This window comes from Pezoporus wallicus, unplaced genomic scaffold, assembly GCF_028554395.1.
Source record: "Pezoporus wallicus isolate ANWC-B61680 ecotype Strahan unplaced genomic scaffold, APGP_CSIRO_Pwel_v1 contig_8542, whole genome shotgun sequence".
NCBI classification, from domain to species: domain Eukaryota; kingdom Metazoa; phylum Chordata; class Aves; order Psittaciformes; family Psittacidae; genus Pezoporus; species Pezoporus wallicus.
The window spans coordinates 2,693,975-2,714,833 of NW_026640148.1; the positions used below are offsets into that span (position 1 = coordinate 2,693,975).

Sequence of the window (20,859 nt, forward strand, 5' to 3'; positions counted from 1 at the left end):
AGATATGATTGTTTGCTTCCTCACTCGGGGCCTCAGAGCATTTCCTCAGCTATAGAAGTTAGTTTTGCCATACAGTTTAGTTACTCTGATCATCTCAGTGAGCTTTCCTGATGTTAACACTCCCAGGCTGCTCAGCACTTAACACAGTCTATGTACAGGACATACAGAGCTCTCCTATTGACAGGGGCTTTCTAATTCACAAGTGCTGAAGAAATCCTCAGAGGAGGCAGCTGGGAACGTTCCATGCACTTCATATTCCTTCAGCACACTCTCTGTATGGGATGCCTTTTAAAATGTTCATTTTTCATTTTATAAGGAAAAAAGGATGTCTCTAAAGAATACCATTTCACATACTATTTCCAGCAGTGAAGGAATGCTGCTCACACCTCAGGGAACACTACTACCCAAGACCACCACCACTGCTATAAAATTTCCCAAATAAGTGAAAAACAGGAAAGAAAAAGTTATCAAGTGGGTAAACATGGGCACCAGCAAAAATGCATCACAGTTCCTGCAAGACAAGGAGGCTGCTGTGGCTGCTACAAGAAAGCCAAGGCGGGAAAGGGAGAGAAGCATGAAAACCCAAAGTTGTGCACTCGCCTTGCACCAGTCATGCAAAATCTTATTTCCAGCTTTCAATGACACTAAACCAACCATGCACAGAGGAGTTCTTTATTTACCACAGGTTTACATTTCTGGCATGTTACCAGTCATTGTGACATGGGAATTTGATTCCTAAAGCACAACTTTTACAAGTATGTTCAAAATGAACCTTTTTTCTTCTTGTTTTCCTGCAGTGGAAGGAAAAGCTGATGTGAACAAGTTGTACAATCAACATTTCCTGCAACTCCTGTTCTGTGCCCCCTCCCACACACTTACCAGCCTTGACCACTTTGCTAACTGACCACTGTAACTAGCATGGGCTGAGTGTTTTTAAGGGACATGTGGCCCCAACAAACCCCTTTATTACTACTTTTAATGACTCATTAGTTGGAGAAAATTTGACAACATCATCACCATGGCTGAAGTAGAATCACTGCTTGCCTGGTAACTCGGCTAACATTAAACAGCCAGCTGCACTTCCAAAGCATTGGTTAGGACGTTGCTATGAATAATAACTATGATAAAAATCAGGTACATGGAGAAGCACTGCAGAAGGGATGAGTCTGGGCAAACTCCAGACTGTACAGAGACATGGCACAAAAGATGCAGACAGAGGAATCCTTCTGGTTTTAGGAAAGGGATAAGTGGATGAAGTTCCACTTCACTCCCAGTAAGAAAAGCGTGAACTCTGCAGTCCTACAAGGGTCATGAGGAAGGATTCGGGTTGAATACAAAGACCTCTGATGGGAAAGTTCCTTGAGAAAACAGAATTATCATCCTGCCTTGAGGTTACTTTTATACCTCTGTGAAGACATTTGTCCTTTGTTTTCCTTGGTGAAAACACTGCAGCTTTAAAGTCCTAAGAAGGAAACCAAGAAAAGGATGTTTATCAATTATCCGCCAATTCACTCTGTCTGCTTACATGAGATGAAGGACCGCAGGCTGAAGGAGGGCAAAGCCTCCCCTAAGAACCAGAATCTGATTGGATCACAAATTGCATTGGTATGCTGGAACATGTTACTGATTCCTGACAGAGACAGGGCATGTTAGATACTAATGTAATCGAACAATCCTAGGCAAAAGGCAAAGACAGCTCTTGAGTTTATTTTCAGCCTCATTCACTCACAGCTAACATGCACTGCACCTTCCTCAAGTTCACATGAACTGGAAAGAAGGGAAATCTGGACTTAATAAATCAAGCAAATACTCTTGCAAAGTCGGATGGCGGTAAACCAGGATTCAACTTGCCATATCAAAGGAAGCGATTTCATTGCCATCTTCTCTCTATAATGGATATCCTACCTGAATGCAGTTGAGTATGATGCAGCCTAGAGACTTCAGTAGCTGATTGGTATAGGAAAAAAATGTGAGATTATGACCAAAAAAACTAGGGAAAGTGACGTGCTTTGAAGAGGTTGCCTAAAATATGATTGCTGTTTTAAACTGATTTTCACAGAGAAGCATATGTTTCCAGCCTAAGTTCCTTCCTGATTCTGAAGCTGCTACTGCGTGGGGTGTCTGAATAAACTATTGTAAAAAGAGAAGCAAAGACAAATGAAAAATATAGTAAAACTATACGGAAGGTTCTCTGAGCCAAAGCAGTCAAGACAAAAAGTAAGCTCTTTAAACAAGCAAGTGCTGTTGAAGAAGACAGCAACACAGCCCTGCAAAAAGTCACAAATCATTCACTATTGAACACCCACTGTTGAGGGTATCTGCTTACTGATTTTAGAGATGCTTTCAAGAAGGGAACTGGTTGCTGTACAAATTTATAGGGGAAATAGAATACAAGAGAGGCTACAGGAGACAGCACCCAAATATAAAGGTGCTTGAAATCTGAAATGAGCCCTGAACATAATCTAGACATTGTGGCATATGGATCCTACAGTTAAAACATTAAATAGAATGCAAACACAAAGGAATTCTGAATCTTCCTTACTGCCCTTTATAATTCACCTACCCTATATACAAGTGGTACCACTCCCCAGCATTCAAGCCCAACATCCTAGATTCTTCAGCAGCAGTAAGGGCCAGATAAATTTATGCAGATGACTGGCCTGTCAGTGCTGAAGCAGTTAATAGGCAAATCAGACAAATGGGGCTCAAAAGCTGTCAGCTGCAGCTCTTACAAATCACCACCTGCCAGTTTTGATTGAGGAGTCTGCAAACACAGGAAAAGCCATGGTTTAGCATGGAAATGGAGCGTCTGTCCTCTCTGCACAAACTACTTAAACGGATTTGGTTTGTATCAAAATGTTTACTCCAAGCAACTGGAGTACATTGAATGTACGAGCTTTGTTAAAAGGAACAGCGATGTGTTCCTTTGTGTTCCTCTATTCAGTTCTATGAGCAAAATGAAAAATAGAGAAAATGTTGGTTTAGATCCACCTAAATGAACAATAATTTTTTTTTTTTTGCAAATAAATTAAAATCAATGCTGTGGGAAGAATTTAATGCTAATCCCTTTCAATGTTAGGAGATTCAAAATTAATTTTTTTAAATTTATCATTAAATTACAAAACTGAATTTAGGCCAATTTTACACACAGGGCCACTCAAAATTAACTGGCCACTTAGTTTAGGAAGAACACTGATTTTCCAAAGAACACTCTGATTTTCCACTCTGCTTCCACCCCAAAATCTATACTGAACTCAACACAACTTTCAGATATTGAACGCATTTTTTACAGTGAGTAAGCTATACTTGTACAAAAATGTCCCACTGCATTCCCTGAGAAGTAGACGGGCATCACCAAGAATTACTTCAATCTCTCTACATTAATCTCTCCCGTGCTGGGATCAGATTCCATTTTTAACATTTCAAATGGCGCTGAAGATATTACAAGTCGGAGAACACACGTGAACATAACTGGAAGACATTTCTGACAGGACTGTGCCACGGCTACAGGGCTGCCTGTCCCCCTTCTTAGTTGTATTCCCACTGTAGCATTTCAGTAAGGTTTAATTTGTCCCTAAATACCTCTCTTCCTATTGCAACTAGCTGGATGAAAAAAATTCATGTTTGAAGAAGTGGAAACTGGATTGCTTTAGACTGACCTGGAGTTTTTCATTTTGGGAACACTCTCCGTGTGGGAAAGTGTGATGAGCCTGACTAAGCGACAAGCAGCCAAAATCTATCCTCATTTACACCAGCACAAACTTGGATTGCGCTCCTCTGTAAAAAGACATGGGGCCCTCAGAGACACGGGAGCCCACATTTCCCTTTGCGAGTGCACAGAGACCATTCAACACATCACTACATCTGGAAGGCTAATGCTGTATTATCACTTCTATAATTCTCTCTGGGAGTCTCCCAACCAGAGTCTAATACTCTCATAAGGATTCAGATCATCCTAAACAGTGCAGTCACTTAATATGCAATGAGTTCCTCAGAAAGTGTTGAAGACTCTTTAAATCCAGAAACATGCAAACAAATGGCACAGTCACCGAAGCTGTAGAGAAGCACAGGTTTAAGGAAAGAGCTTGCTGTTCAGTACAGCCTCGCTTTTCCTTACACCTGGTCCTCTCGGCTTCTGAATAGCAGGAGAGGACCGGGCTGCCAGCGGCCAGGACCATCCTGCTGCAGGAAAAAAGTCTTTCAAGCAACCAGCCAAGCAGCCCCTGGGTGGGGGATCCACCGCAGGGCCCCGCAGGTCTGCGGTGGGCTCAGCCGTGCTCGGTGTGACACCTAGTGACAGGCACGGCTTCCATCACCCACCTTCCTTGTCTCTTCCCTACACCCATTGAACAAGAAATGCTTGGGGTTCCAACAGCCCCTTCACTTGTTAAATAAATTTAAACAAAAAACCCACAAAAAAGCTCAATGTTCTATAATGTACCTGAGTGCGCTGCAGGGACAGTACCCGACAAGGTCAGCTTTTACAGCATGACAAGATCCCTTACTGGTTTTCAACCAGCAAAACTGGTTCTGTTTTGCATGCTGAACAGAAGGGGGACTGTGACTGGGTGCCACACTATTTCCACAGCACCTCTTTCTCTACTCGTAACTGAACCAAGACTGCACAGTTTTGAAAAACAGAGCATAATGGTTCCTAACAGCAAACTGTATGTGTAAAAAAAAAACAGAGTTTGATTGTTTCTAACCTTCATTTACTGCTATGGTTAAATCTCCAGTTCACGTTTAGGACTTTGGTTTCCCATTATACTTTTGCTAGATGATGGAACAATAAACACAAACCAGATGAAGTTCACTGGTGATGTGACAAGGTGCACGTAACAGTCAGTGCACAAGGGCCAGATTGCAGGAACGAGACCAAAATTTAGAATGACTAGTAAAAATCCCTCAACCCGTCTGTGAACACCCCATGTGCTTTAGCTGGGATTTGAAGTCCAGAGAAGTTGGGCATCTAGTTATGTAATCCATGCCTTGGAAAAACACTCCCACCCTTTAATGCTTTAAAGGACTTAACTCCAAGCCTAAAAGTGCAGTGAAAAACCACTTTTAATGTCTAGGACTGAAGTATAAATAGCATTGTCACAGAAGATAATCTCTGCCTCCAAAAGCTTGCAATTCTAACAGGTGAAGCAGGAGCAGGCTCTGCGCTGCCGTTATTTCCCCCACACAAGGGAACGCGGGGCAGCAGTCTTCTGCCAGCTGAGACTAAACAGAACCTGGCATCACAAAGGGGCTATCGAAAACCTTCTGCCATTGACACAGCGGTTCGCCAGGTGCTGGCGGGGTCCCGCTTCCCTGCGGCTCCGCCAGCAGCACGGCGCCCGCCTCGACTTTGGAACGCTTTCGTTTGAATGCCTTGGCAAGCTAAGGAAGGGGACACCGAGCTTGTCCCCGTTAGCCATGCCGGTCCCGAGCCCGCTCAGGAGTAACGGCTAGCGGCACAAACCCCCCGGCAGCCGGCACAAGAAGCGACTAAGTGTGGGATGTCTCGAAGCAGCGGGAGGCCCCGGAACCCCTGCTCCTGACAGGATTCTGTCACAGCGATCGCACGCAGCCTCTCTCACATACACCTGAAAGCCTCGGGATGCTGCAGCAGACCCTGGTACCAGGGTCCGTTCCAGGGTGGCTGGTCAGGCCCAGGCAGGAGTTTTACATTATTTCCGATACTTTCGATAAGAAAATTCGGAAGCAGCCACTAAAACCCATCACTCTTCAAGTGTCTGTTTCTGTGTGTGACTTATTATTGGCCCTTTGGGTTGCTTTGTTTTTATCTGAAAACTCTTGATATATGCTGTAACCCAGATGAATTCTCAAGCATTACTTGAAGACCTTACTGAATAAAGGGAATCTCTGGTACTTGCCGGGTACTGATTTATTAATCCCGTGTTCGGACAGTAGGTAAAACTGCAGTTACAGTGTGTAAAGCTCAGAAAGGTTGTTGGGGAGAAAAAGAAGAATGTGGGTGGAGGTAGCAGTAGCTGCTGGGAACGTCCCGGGGTTGTGCTGTGGATTGCCATCTGCGGTCTGTAAACCCCTTTGAATTCTCTTTAAGTAAAATCTTTACCCTTTTATCCCCCTTGTGTACTCGGTGTCGTCTTACATTGAGAGAAAAATGTGCCAAACCTGGTGATAATTCTGTGTGTTCCTGTAAAAGTCCTTTTGTGTTTATTATATGAGAGAGGGTGGCCTGGCTGCCCTGAATCTTTACTCTTGCCTCTGCTTTTTTTTCCCCTGAGATTGATGACTGTTATTTCAAAAGCCTCTTTCCTCAGTGAAAGCGTTGTGGGTTTAACAAGCCTATCTCAAGGGCAGCACAGAATATTTCAAATCTTTAGGTTGCTTTCCATCAGTCTGGCTACTTCCTGGCTCTTGGCACTGTGCCGCTGTTGGACAGCGAAGGCAGAGTGCTCAGTACTGCAGCTGTGTTCTTACATGGGTACAGTGCTGCAAAGAGCTGAATCACAGGTGCTTCCATGGAGCGTTTAAACCAAAATAACACCGTGGGTTTCACCATGGTAAGAGGAAAGAAAGCAACAAGTTGGGTTGGCAAGATTTCCAAAATGCTTTTATTTAATACAAAACACCTGTGCTTTGATTTTGTTCTCTCAGTGTTCTTTTAATCTAGACTAGTGTACTGTGACTTCTCAGGCCATCTTTCATGCATGTTTTTACATAAAGGACGTTGGTTTTGTCTGCTTACTTTCTGTCCTAGGCTTTCATGTCAAGGTCTATCCAGTGAGGTCCCTTTTAGAAGAAGGAAGGTCAGCAGAACCACTGATTTAAATTGCCTGTTGTAGGGACTGTGCTCAACTCTAACTACTCTAACTGGAGTTCTAGAAATGCTTACAAATCACTGTATTGATTCAGTTGGGTCATATTGACGTGGTTAAGTTGGAGTTCATGGGAAACAAAATTATGAGGATTGCTTGAAAAGCTTTTGTGTGTGTGACAAAGCCATGAGGCATCCCTACTTCTTTTTGAGTGTATCAGGTTTTTGAAGTCTCAGGTGCAAATCTGTTCTTTATTTAGGTGGTGTAAACTTGAACTGCAGGGTCTAGCTGGTGTTTCTGTGCTGGCTTGAGAGTAGGAGGAGAAATCCCTGACAGCTTTGTTGAGAAGTGGATTTTATATCACTGAGTGTAATTTTGGGAGGTAGCATAACTTCCACAGCTGACTGTGTCTGGCAGGAAGAGTAGGGCCTTCAGCTTCTCCTAGCATACAGAGAAGAGCGTAGCTTCAGAAGGTCTGGAGTTTCAAGCCTCAGGAGACTGCCCTCTTGCCAGCATTGACAGGAGATTGGGGCTGTTTAGTGCTTCTGAAAGTATTTATGTGTACAAGCACACTGAAATTCTTAGTTTGTAGTTTGTGCAACAAGACGGTGTTGAACATCCTTGAAACCTAAGAAAGTCCTCAGGAATTCAGAGAATGAAGATATTATCTGCATGATGCCCCAGAATGCTGTGAAATGGGTCCTATAGTTAAAGACAGCTTACTACTTTACAGTGAAGTCCTTGAATGGAATGTCTAAAACTGCTGGTTTATCATTAGGATCATAGTGCTACTTTGCGACAGATAACAAAGAGCATTTCAAGTCATCTGTGATTCCCTGAGCCACATTCTGGTTCTAAGCAGAGTATGTTGAGGGTGAAACTGTCATCAAGGAAAAAGATCAGTGCTAAAAGATGAGAAACTTCACGTGACAAATATTTGGTGACTACCTGCCACATTTGGTAACTTGGATTTATCCTTTTCAGATCTAGTCCAGAAGGCCAAAAGAGCAAAGAAGAAATTGCTGAAACGAGAAGGAGATGACAGAACTGATTCTGGATCTCAGGAACGATACGAGTCATTCAGCTATGGTGGAGTAGATCCATACATGTGGGAGCCCCAGGAAGTTGGTAGGAGAGCTAGAAAGTGATATGCAGCAAGGATTTTTCTTTAATTGGGAAAGTGCTACAGTATTGCTGATGCTGCATGGAACTGTGTGGAGTTGGTTTTGAGAACACTACTAGCTGATAATAGCTTGCCAGATGTAACTAAGGGATGAAGAGGGGCAAAAACTTTGTTGCAGATGTTGTCTTCAACATAGTGCCTGTTGTTTTCTGTAGTAGAAAGAAAATGCTGTTTTATTGCTAGCCTGGAGGTTGGGCTTTAACCTGCATGTTTTATTTAGGGCAGCACCATGAAAATGTAGGGTTCTAATTTGTCTTTAAAATTTAATTTGAAGATGAGACGTAAGTAGTGGAGAGCTGTCTTTCAAGGGGCATTTAAATCCATTCAGAACACCTGGGTGACTGTGAACACTTTTTTGCTGTCTCTCTAGGTGCTATGAGAAGCCATCTCTCTGATTTCAAGAAACACCGAGCAGCCAGGATTGATCACTATGTAGTAGAAGTCAATAAGTTAATAATCAGGTTAGAAAAGGTAAATTTGATGCTTTTAATATTTTTAATATTTAATATATCTTTAGTATGAAGTGTGCCCATTTATCTAGCAGCCACTTTTATAAAGGATACTAAACTAATACTCTTCACACATTACTGTTTTCCTTTTTTATCCTTGAGTACTGTGCTTGGTCTGAGCCCATACTGTGGATTTGACTTCTGTTTTGTGCACTAGTTTCAAGATGAAGATACTACATCCACCTGCTTCAGGAACTGTTTCTTTCCCCATATATTTTCTTCATCATTGGCTGTATTTCTCCCTGATTTGTTTGTCATGATTCTTCCAGCTTTCCATTCTTCAAAATCTACCAATGATATACTTGCATTTTGTCTCAGATAATGCTGGATGCTGTAAGGATTATGTCCAAAATGCTCTGATTTGTACAGGTTTGGTGTCATTGTTTGGAACTACTTTATGAATGTTGCATTAGAAATAAATAGGGAAGTTGCAGGAAATCGGGTGCAGAACAGGCTGAGACTTCTGTCTCTCCAAATCTATAGGTTTCTTTTTCTCACTGGGCTGGACTGTATTGTTTTTTTTTCTTGCAAAGTGCCATTTTCTTGAATGTGTTGTTTATCTCCTACTAGCTTACATCGTTTGACAGAGCAAACACTGAGTCAGCCAAAATAAGAGGTTGGTATGAGCTTACCTCAGACTGTTTGTTCTTGTAGTTTAACCAGCTGAGGAATTAATTGAATGAGTATTTTATGTTGTGTGTATTCCTCCCTACTCTTGCCGTATCACAGCTATAGAGAAGTCTGTTGTGCCTTGGGTCAGTGACCAGGATGTTCCCTTCTGCCCAGACTGTGGCAATAAGTTCAGTATTCGAAACCGACGTCACCACTGCCGCCTTTGTGGGTCTATTATGTGCAAGAAGTGCATGGAACTTGTTGGTCTTCCTTTGGCAAGTAAGTAGGGTGTGTGATGTTAATTCCTCCTCTCCTTAGCTCACTCAGTGCTAACTCTGTCCTGCCTTTCTGCCATTAGAAAAAAAGCTGCTGGTAACATTCTGTCTATGAGGAAAACTTGGTCCTTAGTTCATCATTCAGCCACTTGTGTGTGAAACAGAGTAAAAATGATTTCTCCATTCTTTGTTTCCATTCCTTCTTCAGGTTTGGGAGTGTTACATAACCCTAAAAAAGTTACTAGAAGAAGTAGTAGTATATACTACTAGTAAATACAATTAATATTTAGTATTTGAGTCTACCAAGTACCATAATTGTGAAGATATAAGCTCAGGGAATTAAAACTGCCAAGGTTCTTGACATTTGAAACTATTGCATGTATTTCCAGTCTTTGCCATGGCTGTCCACATGCTGACATTAAAGAAATTCAGCCACAGGCCTTTAAGAAACCTGTCAAACTTTAATTTCCTCATTCAGCACATTGGAGAGGACACCATGTTTTCTGTTGAAATAAATAAACTGAACTCTCCAAACAGCTCAGTTAAGCACAAAACATGGGCAACATTAAGGTACCTGTTGTTGCACATGCTGTTCTATAACTGCAAGCTCCAGCGTGAGAATGCTTCTAGGCACAAGCCAAGTAGGTGCTTCTCAACAGTCTGCTCTCTAGCTCCTTCTAGGATGGAGCAGGTTTACAGTGAAGACCCAAATTCTGACTTGCAGCCTTGGTTGTCATAGGTTCCCTGTGTGTCTTTTTCAGCAGATTATTTCAACTTGGTTTTCTGATATGACCTGAATGTGAAGTTTTTGTTAAAGTGCAGTTCATTTGTGTCAGTAAAATCTGTTGGCTTCTCCAGTTGCTGTAAAACTTACCTGTGTGTAATTTTTAGGCAAACTCACTAGTGCCAGCAGAGAGGCCTTGGGCTCTCATACGAGCCCGAACTCCTCGCCTAACAGTGTCCATGGCTCCCGCCGTGGCAGCATTAGCAGCATAAGCAGCGTGAGCTCAGTTCTGGATGAGAAGGATGATGACCGAATCCGATGTTGTCGGCACTGCAAAGATACCCTGTTGAAAAGAGAACAACAGATTGATGAGAAAGAGCACACTCCAGAGATTGTGAAACTCTATGAGGTAAATCAGAGTCTTTGCTGCTTCCATCCGCAGTCTGTCTGCCTGCGGTTGTCACTACTTGACTTCAGGCTTGTTATCTCATGTCCAAGTGCTTACTTGATGACTTAATACTCGCTTGTGTTAGAATAGATTCTACTTCGTGTTTATGCCATGTAACAAAGATATGTCTGAAATGATGGAGCTGATTGCCATGCAGTAGTTATATCATGATAACACCATTTTAAGATGCATCTTCATTCTCATACCTTAGAACCGATAGTTCTGAGATGCACCTCTCAAAATTGTGAACTGTGTCAGCTGGGATTCCCCAGAACAGTTCTTATTTAAACCAATGATACGCGGTGCACTTTGGGCTGCAGTAGCGCTATAGGACTCAATATTGTCAGCACTGTTTGTCATCACACTCATGGCAAATGTTTTTTTAAACCAGTGAGATCAATCAAGAGTGTATGGTTGGAACATTGTTTTCAACTGTGTTGAAAGCAGGTACTGACAATCATCAGGTATCTTTTAAATTGAGTCCACAACCCCCCCAAGTTAATAGTAGTGGGAGCTGGTGCGCTTTGTGAAGAGATTTAAGGCTAGAAGTTGTCCAAGCCACCCATTCTAACAGCTTTTGAATGCAAAATTCACCTTGCAGAAATTCAGGGAGTCTTTCTCTGTTCCTGACTATGCCATCTGTGTTGGAAAAATGGAGGGTCTTGTCATCCTGAATAATTAAATGGCTTTTCTCATGGTTAACTTTGAATGTGCACATGCAGTGTGCAGGGTTTATGTCAGCATGTACTTGCATAAGTGTTTAATGGAAGTTCTTTTTTCACGCATTTTGTTTTAAACAAGAAACTCCGATTCTGCATGGAGAAGGTTGACCAGAAGGCACCAGAGTATATAAGGATGGCAGAATCACTAAAGTAAGCCCTATTTGCTGAGTTTATGAATGTATGTATGTACTTTTCTTCCTCAGAAGACTAGGAAGGACTGAGAAACTGTGCCAAGTCTGCAAGAGTGTGTAAATTATTAAAAAAGCACTGTTAGATTATCTGTTGTCTTTTGGACACTCTTCAGAGTAGCACTGAGTTACCTATGGATGGTAACACTGGCACTTCCCACGGAGGTGCCACTCATATTCCAACCCCCCTGCCATGGGCAGGGACACCTCTCGCTAAACCATCTCACCGTAAACCATCTAACCCAAGGCTTCGTACAACCTGGCCTTAAACACTACCAGGAATGGAGCATTCACAACCTCCCTGGGCAACCCATTCCAGTGCCTCACCACCCTAACAGGAAAGAATTTCCTCCTTATATCCAATCTAAACTTCCCCTGTTTAAGTTTTAACCCATTACCCCTTGTCCCGTCACTACAGTCCCTAATGAAGAGTCCATCCCCAGCATCCCTATAGGCCCCCTTCAGATACTGTGCAAGGCTGCTCCGAGGTCTCCACGCAGCCTTCTCTTCTCCAGGCTGAACAGCCCCAACTTTCTCAGCCCGTCTTCATACGGGAGGTGCTCCAGTCCCCTGATCATCCTCGTGGCCTCCTCTGGACTTGCTCCAACAGTTCCATGTCCTTTTTATGTTGAGGACACCAGAACTGCACACAATACTCCAAGTGAGGTCTCACAAGAGCAGAGTAGAGGGGCAGGATCACCTCCTTTGACCTGCTGGTCACGCTCCTTTTGATGCAGCCCAGGATACAGTTGGCTTTCTGGGCTGTGAGCACACGCTGCCAGCTCATGTTTATTTTCTCATCGACCAATCTTAGTCATCTTGGGGTAACTTCTAGTGCTGTGTGTATTGTTAGCTGGAAGCATGTCTTACAATGAAGTTGTATTTATTTCTTAGTGCTGGGGAGACAACCTACAGTCTTGACAATGCTAATGACTTGAGGGTGGAGATTCAAAAAGTATACGAACTTATAGATGCCTTAAGGTAAAAGATCTCTCCCTTCCCCCCTCCCCCAGCATGTGTGTGTCTGTCTATTTATGACTTCTCTACAGTTTTTTCCAACTATTGGTGTCTCTATTTGTGTATCACATACCCGCTTATTCATACGGACAGTCAGTTTGTTCAGCTGTAAGGAGCGTGTGAAAAGGTAGATGCTGTCCTTGTGCACCATCAATTTCTACTTCGTTTTCCAGCCTTAAAAATCATGCATTTCTCTGCAGTGCAAATAACTAAGCCAGAGGAAACAAATGGAGGCACAGTTGTTTTTTGTTTGGGTTTTGGGTTTTGTTTGTATTTTTTTTAAAGATGAGTGGGAAGTCTTACAACTTGTAACCCCCACAGTGCTTTACCTAAAAACATGAAGTTTCATCCAGTGTTGTCTCGCTTCCCTTCTGTTGCACTTTTGCTGGCCCTTGTTTCTGAACTCATGAGGCTTTGCTTTGATGCAGTAAGAAGATTTTGAGTCTAGGCCTGCATGAAGATCCCCAGCCTCATCCTAAAACACTACAGCTGCAGAGAATGATAAGATATTCAGCTACACTTTTTGTTCAGGTAATGGAGCATATGTTATGAACTGAATGTAGATTTTTATGTAGTGTTCTCTTCTTTGCCAGGCATCCCTGTGGCTTGCAACAATTTTGACAGGAGGTTTAGTTCTAGACGTTTTCTGTGTAGTCATTAGTTCCCCATATAGTCTGTATGTACTTGCGTAGTCATTGCTTGTCCTAATGACTTACGGCAGCCAAAAATGAGCTAGCTTGAATACAGAGAGTGCAGTCAGAGCAGCATTGAGTTTAGTGACCTAAGCGAATGTGTGAATCTTGGCTTTGTCTCTTGCTGAGGTGTCCAGCTAGCAGGATAGCTCTGGCAGCAAAGACCCGCTCAGGTCTGCAGCAGTGACTGCAGTGTAGATGTACCTTTTCTTTGTGGGGTGTTCTGTTGGTGGCATCTCTCTTTTCAAATACTTGAATGCCTGCAAGCAGTGATGTGTTTCAATTTTTGCCAGGAGAAACTGCTTGGCCTGATGTCCCTGCCAACCAAAGATCAGTATGAAGAACTGAAGAAGAGAAGACTGCATATGGTAAGACAGGTTAAGATCTGCTACATCATGGGTCGGGGCTCCTTCAAAAGCTTAAGCCTCATAGGTGTGTGTGCACGAGTAGCTGGATTTCAGTTTTTCATTTTTTTTTAATGCAAATCGTTCCATGCCTTGTGTAACACAGTCACTGTATCATCCAGAACATAAACAGGTGTGTAGTGAGCAGCTGAACACCTCCAGAAAGCAGCAGTGACTTGGTGGCATGTGCTGTTTCTGCAGCCTTAAACTACGTGTGTTAATCTACATGGGTTTTCAAATTGTATTCTGGAGTTCATTTGCACAAGTAGAATTTGGAGGCTGCTTTTGGTGGTGAAAAAGGATATATGGGAATAAGGATACCTCTTGAGAGAGTTTCTTCAGTTAGGAGGGAGGATATCACTAATTGTAAACTAAAGCAGCTTTATTTTGAGGTAGAAGTTGAGAAATAAGAATTGTTGCACTCCAAAAGCTAATGATATGGATGGCCTTTTAACACAAGATGCTCTACTACAGATGTCTGCTATAGTCAGGTGTGATCCCGTTGCTGTCCAAATCAGTCTTAGAGCACTCTTTGCACAGTTGCATTCAGCATTTCTTGTTCTCTATAAAGCACTGTCACTGCTCTTGCTTGCCTTTAAGTTTGTAGAGGCAGAAGTCATGGGACTTTGCTCAATATCATCACAAACAAACTGAAGGGAAGCATTTGGGTAGTACTATGAAAATAAGTTTTTCTCTGCAAAGTCACCAGAAACGCAGCTGATTCCTTTCAGTGACAGCCAGCAATGTCTAAGATCAGTGAGTTGCTTGTACCTGCACATGTTTAGAACAGGATGTTTCATGGTCATGGTGTTCTCTTAGTATGTGTTCTTCACTTTAGGTGGCTCTTGAAACACATGGAAAGCAAGAAGAAAAGCAGAAAGATTTAATCTCCAGATCTGCAGCTGCAGTTAATGGTGATGCAACTCACCTGAAGAAAGAAACAGTCAGGAAATCTGAAGGCTGGTTACCTACATCTAGCATATCACGTGAGAGTGAGATAGCAGACCCTCTTCTTCAGCAGATTGACAATATTACATCCTTTATTAAGCAAGCAAAGGCTGCGAATAGGATAGATGAGGTCCATATGTTGCAAGAGAACCTGAGGCAGCTTCAGGATGAGTATGATCAACAACAAACTCTGAAAGCTATTGAGCTGTCTAAAAAACAGGCAGAAGAGGAAGAGATGCAGAGGGAGGAACTTCAAGTGCTTTGTGAAAAAGAGTGGGAAAGAGAACACCACAAACTCATGTCTCAGCATTCAAGGACACGCTCCTTAGACTTCAGAGAAGTCAAGCAGCATCAGCAGGGAGTTGTAAATGAGAACCATAACTTGACAGCGTGTGCACTGGATTTGGATATTACTCGGGTCAGAGGGGACCCAGGTTTTGAAACTCCTGCTGTTGAGCAGCTGCCAGCTAAAGAGCACTTGATTTTCACGTTTGCACCCCAGAACGTCCCACAGTGTGACAAAGCCCAAGATCAGCCAGCCAGTCTAAACCCCTTTGAAGACGAAGCAGATACCCCTCAGTTAGAGGAAGATCCTGCTAACCCATTTGCCAAAGACACTTCTCCAATGGTTTCTTTCTCTAACACAGGTTTGCAAAGTGATAAAAAGGAATATAATCCATTTGAAAATGAGGAGGAGGAGGAACAAACCAACGGAGCACCTGGCAGTACTTCAAACCCTTTTGAAGAGGATGAAAATCCATTTAAAAAACCAGAGGGCAGCTGGAATTCTGGGAATCCTTTTGAAGAGGGATCTTCTACCAATCCCTTTGAAGTGGAGGACGACAGTGAGAATTCTGGAGAGGAGGCTATAGAGGAAGAACTGCTTCTTCAACAGATAGATAATATCAAAGCTTATATATTTGATGCCAAACATAGTGGACGAATGGATGAGGTGGAGGTACTGACAGAGAACTTAAAGGAATTGAAGCGCACACTAGCAAAGCAGAAGGAGAAATCCAGCTGCTGAAGCAATGGGGCTTGGTAACCATTATTTTAAATCTGCTGTTAAGATATGGGAAGGTAGAGCAGATACTTGCAAAGAGGAGTACAGATCACAAGGGGGAATTGGGGGAGTCTTGACTTTCATGCACTTTCAGCTAGGCATTTCCACTACTACTCAGTCTTGAAGAATCGCTGAGGTATGCTGCTGGTCCCAGACACTTGTGTTAAGGAGTTTTGGAATGACTTGTTACAACAGTGCTGCCTGGTCTTGTTCTGTGTTTATTTTGGTCGCAGTGGCTAAGTGCTAATAGGGAACTGTGATTTGGAAATGGTTGCAATGTTGGTTGTTCTCTTTCCCCCTTTCTGTTACAACAGTATTGGCCTTTCGAGTGGGGGTTTAACTAAAGGGAGACAAAAACTTTTCAAGTTCTGCATCCCAGTAATGTTATGGTGCAGTGCTACAGTGCCTGATGGTGTTAGCAGGAAGTGCTGTAAAAAGGCTACTGTGATTCTTTGAGGTGCGGAATATACAGATCAATTTTGTGCAATGCTAATATGTAAAAGGGATTTTAAGACTGAGAACTTTCTAACTGATCTTAACATGAGTAACTTTTAATATGTTTATAAAAATCTGGATGCTGTGTTTTCATCACCTTTAGTCTCCTTTTTGCTCGGAGCACAAACTACAATAATAGAGCATGCTGGGTTGACTTCAGAGCCCTGCTTCAGGAAGCAAGTACCTACTTGTTTCCGGGGAGAAGAGCATCAGGCTGGCACCATTTCAGACTACAGTAGGAGTGACCCTCCAATTCCTAATTATCTTGTGGAATCTGCACATTCCTTCTCTGGGTGACCGAATGATCACGTGTGTCATTTGTGAGACTGGAACCCTCTTTTTGTAGAATTCAAGGAACAGAAATCTTGTTTACAATGGAGAGCTGCAGTGCCACTGAACTGGAATTCTGTGACAGTTGGGAGACAGTCTGTGGCCATAGGGTCAAATAGCAGTTCTGTTTCATATTTGATTCCCTTTGGAAGTTGTTCTGAGAATCAGGTATGTCTGTTTTAAGTAAGAAGCTCCAAATTTGAGTGATCTTGGGATCCTGTGGTCCAGGGGATGCCTGGGTGATGGCCAGCACTGGTAATGCAGGAGGGCTTAGAGCTGGGCTCTGAAGGTTGGTATCAGAAATGTGGGATCCCTTCAGGTTAGGTCAGCCCGTGTCTTTGCGAGAGATGGGAGTCTGAGCTGCCTGGATTTTTATCTTTGACAGAGGTCCATCATCAGGCATCGGTGTGTGAAAGGGTGGAAGGGAGAAGTTAATCCAAAAGATGTATTTATTTAAAGCTGAAATAAAGGAAATTGTACAGATCACCCTGTATAGCACTAATAGTGGGCTTATTCAGAAGTGTAAACTTTCATGGAATGGGACACGTGTTAACTAAGTCTCTGATAATATATATTAATTAGCACAGCTGTAACCCAAGCGTTGTGTAACATTTTAGAGACACAAATAATTGCACTACCTGGAGAGCGGGGACTCTGGTTTTAGCTCGCTATAAATTGATGGAGGAGGGGATTTGCAGAACTCTTGTTTAAAAAAACCAAGCCACCTCCTTACTTAACAGCACTAGTAACTAATCAAAAATGAGCAGCCCATTAAAGACACTTGATGTTCTTACTGTAGTCTAAATCTGATGTTGAAAGGTGTGCAGAGCAAGACCATGAAGGTTTTATACCAAGATGTTTGATTAGATTTTTAGTCCCTGAGTGTTACTTGGCACCAGGTGAAAGGAGCACAGGATTCTCAAAGCTCATAACCTAATAAAATGTGCCCTGTGGCACCAAATTTACAAAGGTAGGAGAAAACGGATGTTAAGACAGGGAAATGTAACCCCTGGAACTGTTTTAACAGAAGCAGTGTGAGGTAGATATTTAAGGCTGTTCACTGGTCAGGAGGACTGTGCCCTGCACTGTAACCCAGAGCTGTTTTGGAACCAACATGAAAAATAGTTTCAGTGGATTCAGCTTCCATATTTTAAAAGTGTTTTTTCCTTGTTGCAGCTATCCTGCCTTGTTTGTATTTTCAGTCTAATACACTAATAATTAAAGTAGCCTTATTGTACATGTATTTTTACAAGCAGATAACAAACTAGCATACCTCATCTTTTGTCAGTGTTAATGTGACAGACTAGACAACTCATACCTAAAGTCATCTCCAAAGTGAAGACTTTACGCTGATATTTGGGCTGTTGTGAGGCTCACGAGGCACAAAGGAATGAAGACGTCCATAAAGCTCAGTAAATGACTAGCGTTGAATTTTGTTAAAGCTGCATGCGCTGCTCTGTGTGGGAACTTTGTAAAGAGATGAAATAAACCAACATGTTTATTTTGTGCTGTGTTTGGTCTGGACAGTTCTTATAGGACAGGTGAACTGGTGTGAAGTTTTGTACTCGGTCCTTAGCTCCGCAGTCAGCTGCTCCAAATTGCAAGCAATACAGTACAAGCACATGTTTATCTGCTATTAGAGGTATTGTGTGACTGTTTGGTAAGGCAGAAGCTGTGATGATTCAGAAAAGACTTTTAGCCTAGTCTCTATCCAAAACAAACATGATCTCATTATACAACCTTATACATGCAGGCACAAGTAGGATACAGTCATTGTTTCACTTGTTCTGTTTGCCTTATATGCAGTGTTGACTGTAATGCTTTGTAAAACTGGCACCAAAAAAAGCTGGCTTTCAGCTTCTATTTATTTTTCACTTTAATTATTCTTATTGTAGCTCTGAGAAAACTTTGTCTCCCGTGTATTATATGAACTTGTTTGTTCCTGTTTCCAGGAGCTTTTAGTTCTTTTTCCCACTGAAGTACCTTGATTATCCAGCCCCGAGGAAAAACAACTGCATGGCTTGAGCTTTCAGGCTGATGCTTCATTTTTCATTGCAGCTTTGTATTTTCCCCTCATCTCTTTGGGCAGTGGCACAAAAGCAGGGCAGGGAACCTGGCCTTCAATTTCGCACATACATTCTCGCAGATGGTACTTCTTGGGCCCAAACGTTCCCGGATGTGACAGTTTTTTCTTTTCCTTCTCCTCTTTTTCAAGCGTTTCTCTAGAAACAAGATCCATTTGTTATTATCAGAAGCTTGAATGGTGACATTTCCTCTCCTTCCCCTGGCCCCAGTTTACCAGAAGGACAGATTTACAGTTCCTAGCTCATGCCAAATATATCTGGGAGAAGTTGCATTTCCCTCTGTATACCTGACAGAAGTTTGCAGGGATTGTATTATGACGTATGCAAGAGGGTACAGGAGGTTATTAAGTGTCACTTACTTGCTTTTCCCCAGGATTTTCTTAATGTGCTCAGTAATCTCTTTGTTGGTTTTATCTTCCACATCAACCAAAACTTGTTCTCCATTGTCTGTCAAGACAGATTTGTAATCAGACACTTTCACAATAGCTGGAGAAAAGTGTTTTAAACACCCAGAACTAAGCCATCAGCCTCTCTGCTGCTGTTGGGTAGAGTGTAACGTTTAAGCAGGAAAAGCAAAGAGCATGACTCGGGGCGGAGGCAGAGGGTTGCAGGGGCTTTACTAACCCATGGAGCTGCTTCCCTGCACCCGCTCCCTCCTTCTGCAGCGCAGGCCGCGGCCGGTTCAGACCCCGCTTCCAGCGGGGAAGCCACCGCTGCAGCCGAGGCTGCGCTCAGGCCAAGGCCGGCGGGACCTACCCAGGTAGAACCGGAGGAAGGGCGAGGGAGTCATGTTCTTGAAGAGCATGATCTGCACCCAGGGGTTCTTGTACTGGATCTGCGGGATGTTGAAAAACACAAACTTTCTGGAAGGAAGAAGAACACAGGCGCCAGCCGGGCTGTCTCCGCGAGCCCAGAGGCCGCTGAGGAGGGCGCTGAGCCCCGCGCCCCGTCGCGCCCGCGCTCACCTCGCCCCTTCGCTGAGCTCTCCCCCCGTGTTGTAGTTCACGGTCATCACCTTCACCGAGCTTTTGAAGATGATGTCGCCCTGGTTGAGGTACTGCAGCGTGCGCCGGATGGGGAACCGGCCCTTCATCGGCATGGCGGCGGCCGGAGGTGGCGGGACCCGGAAGTGGCGGGACCCGGAAGTGGAGGAGCCGGAAGTGGCCGGAGCGCAGGCCGGAAATGCACCCGCTGCACGGCCTGTGGGGCGGTGCCGCGCTCGTTTCCTCCGTTGTTAGCCCCACGGGAGCGGGTGAGGGCGCTGGGAGGTTGCTCACCCCGATGGGGTTCATGGCACGAGCGAGCGCACGTTTCTGTGGGTAACGGGCCCGACCGCTCTGTCAAATGCAAACCCGCGTTTTGTGCCTAAGGAAAACGTGCCCGGCTGGACGCGGGAGTTCACCCGCTGTGCGGAACAGAGCCCGAGCCCGTTACCTCCGTTACAAAGTGTGTGTGAGGAAGCTGAACCGAGACCCAGCGCATCACCTTCACTCAAGAACTGGAAACAGGAAGGAGCTGCCAGGTACAAGAGAGCGTGAAGCACTGGCTGTTAACAGCCAACGGCCTCCTCCAAAACCCGGAGAAAAACATAAGGCCGAAGAGGATGAATTAAAACCCTGAGGAAAAGGTCCTCCCTCAGGTGGTTCCCTGGTGTCAGGAGGGTTCATGGGACTTACCTTCCCTCTTAAAACCAGTTAAATCACTCAATCACAGCAGTGAAGGGAAAATACAGTTTCCCCCTGAAAGATAATAAATGATGTGTTTGGCTTAGACACCTAATGTTTAAAAAGAAATTAACTGAAGTTAATAATAAAACCCAAGGACACATTTATATTTGTAATTCACTTTAATGGTAAACCTCAAATAGGTAGTATTAAGCCACAACAATATAATGCCACATTACATTAAACAGTTATTAAACAGCATTTAATAAAATGCATAAGCTAAATCATGCACCGCAATACTCTATATACAAACACAACAATGCAAATCCCTCTTCATGACTGAAGACACAGATCAGATACAAAATTCAGATTAAAAAAGAACATGCTGTTATTTTCGACTGCTGTCGCACATAGTGCTGACTTCACAAAGGAAGCTGTGAGAAATTAACAACTCCTGCAGGATTTTTAACTTGGAATACAGTAACAGAAACAATAGTTTTCTAGATTATCATGAACAAAGACTTCCCAAAAATATCCCAAGGAATTAGATGATTCCTTTTACAAAAACTGCTGTTCTTGTAGGAGCTCAGAACTCCTCGGTATGCCAAATAGACACAACGCATACACAATGTGCAGGCTGCCAGTTAGGAAGCTGAACACAGGCCTGCGATGGATTCTGGAGTAATTACTAAAAAGATTCCCATGTTCACTGT

The 20,859-nt window shown here is 43.3% G+C and overlaps 2 protein-coding genes across 2 annotated transcripts; one reads left to right on the top strand and one right to left on the bottom strand.

The window, feature by feature from the left end:
* The first annotated feature begins 6,251 nt into the window (after positions 1-6,251).
* RBSN (rabenosyn, RAB effector) lies at positions 6,252-16,164 on the top strand. Its single transcript, XM_057417489.1, has 10 exons — positions 6,252-7,916; positions 8,342-8,442; positions 9,051-9,096; positions 9,210-9,371; positions 10,259-10,500; positions 11,341-11,411; positions 12,344-12,430; positions 12,895-12,997; positions 13,452-13,526; positions 14,401-16,164. Exons 1-10 carry the CDS (start codon positions 7,895-7,897, stop codon positions 15,535-15,537), a joined length of 2,046 nt encoding a protein of 681 aa, XP_057273472.1. The 5' UTR covers positions 6,252-7,894; the 3' UTR covers positions 15,538-16,164.
* Positions 16,165-18,245: 2,081 nt separating this feature from the next.
* Positions 18,246-19,600, bottom strand: MRPS25 (mitochondrial ribosomal protein S25). The gene is made up of 4 exons (XM_057417500.1): positions 19,448-19,600; positions 19,239-19,345; positions 18,842-18,929; positions 18,246-18,620 (listed from the first exon to the last, which is right to left on the bottom strand). The coding sequence occupies exons 1-4, from the start codon at positions 19,579-19,581 to the stop codon at positions 18,428-18,430; spliced, it is 522 nt and encodes a 173-aa protein (XP_057273483.1). The 5' UTR covers positions 19,582-19,600; the 3' UTR covers positions 18,246-18,427.
* Between the last annotated feature and the right edge of the window lie 1,259 nt (positions 19,601-20,859).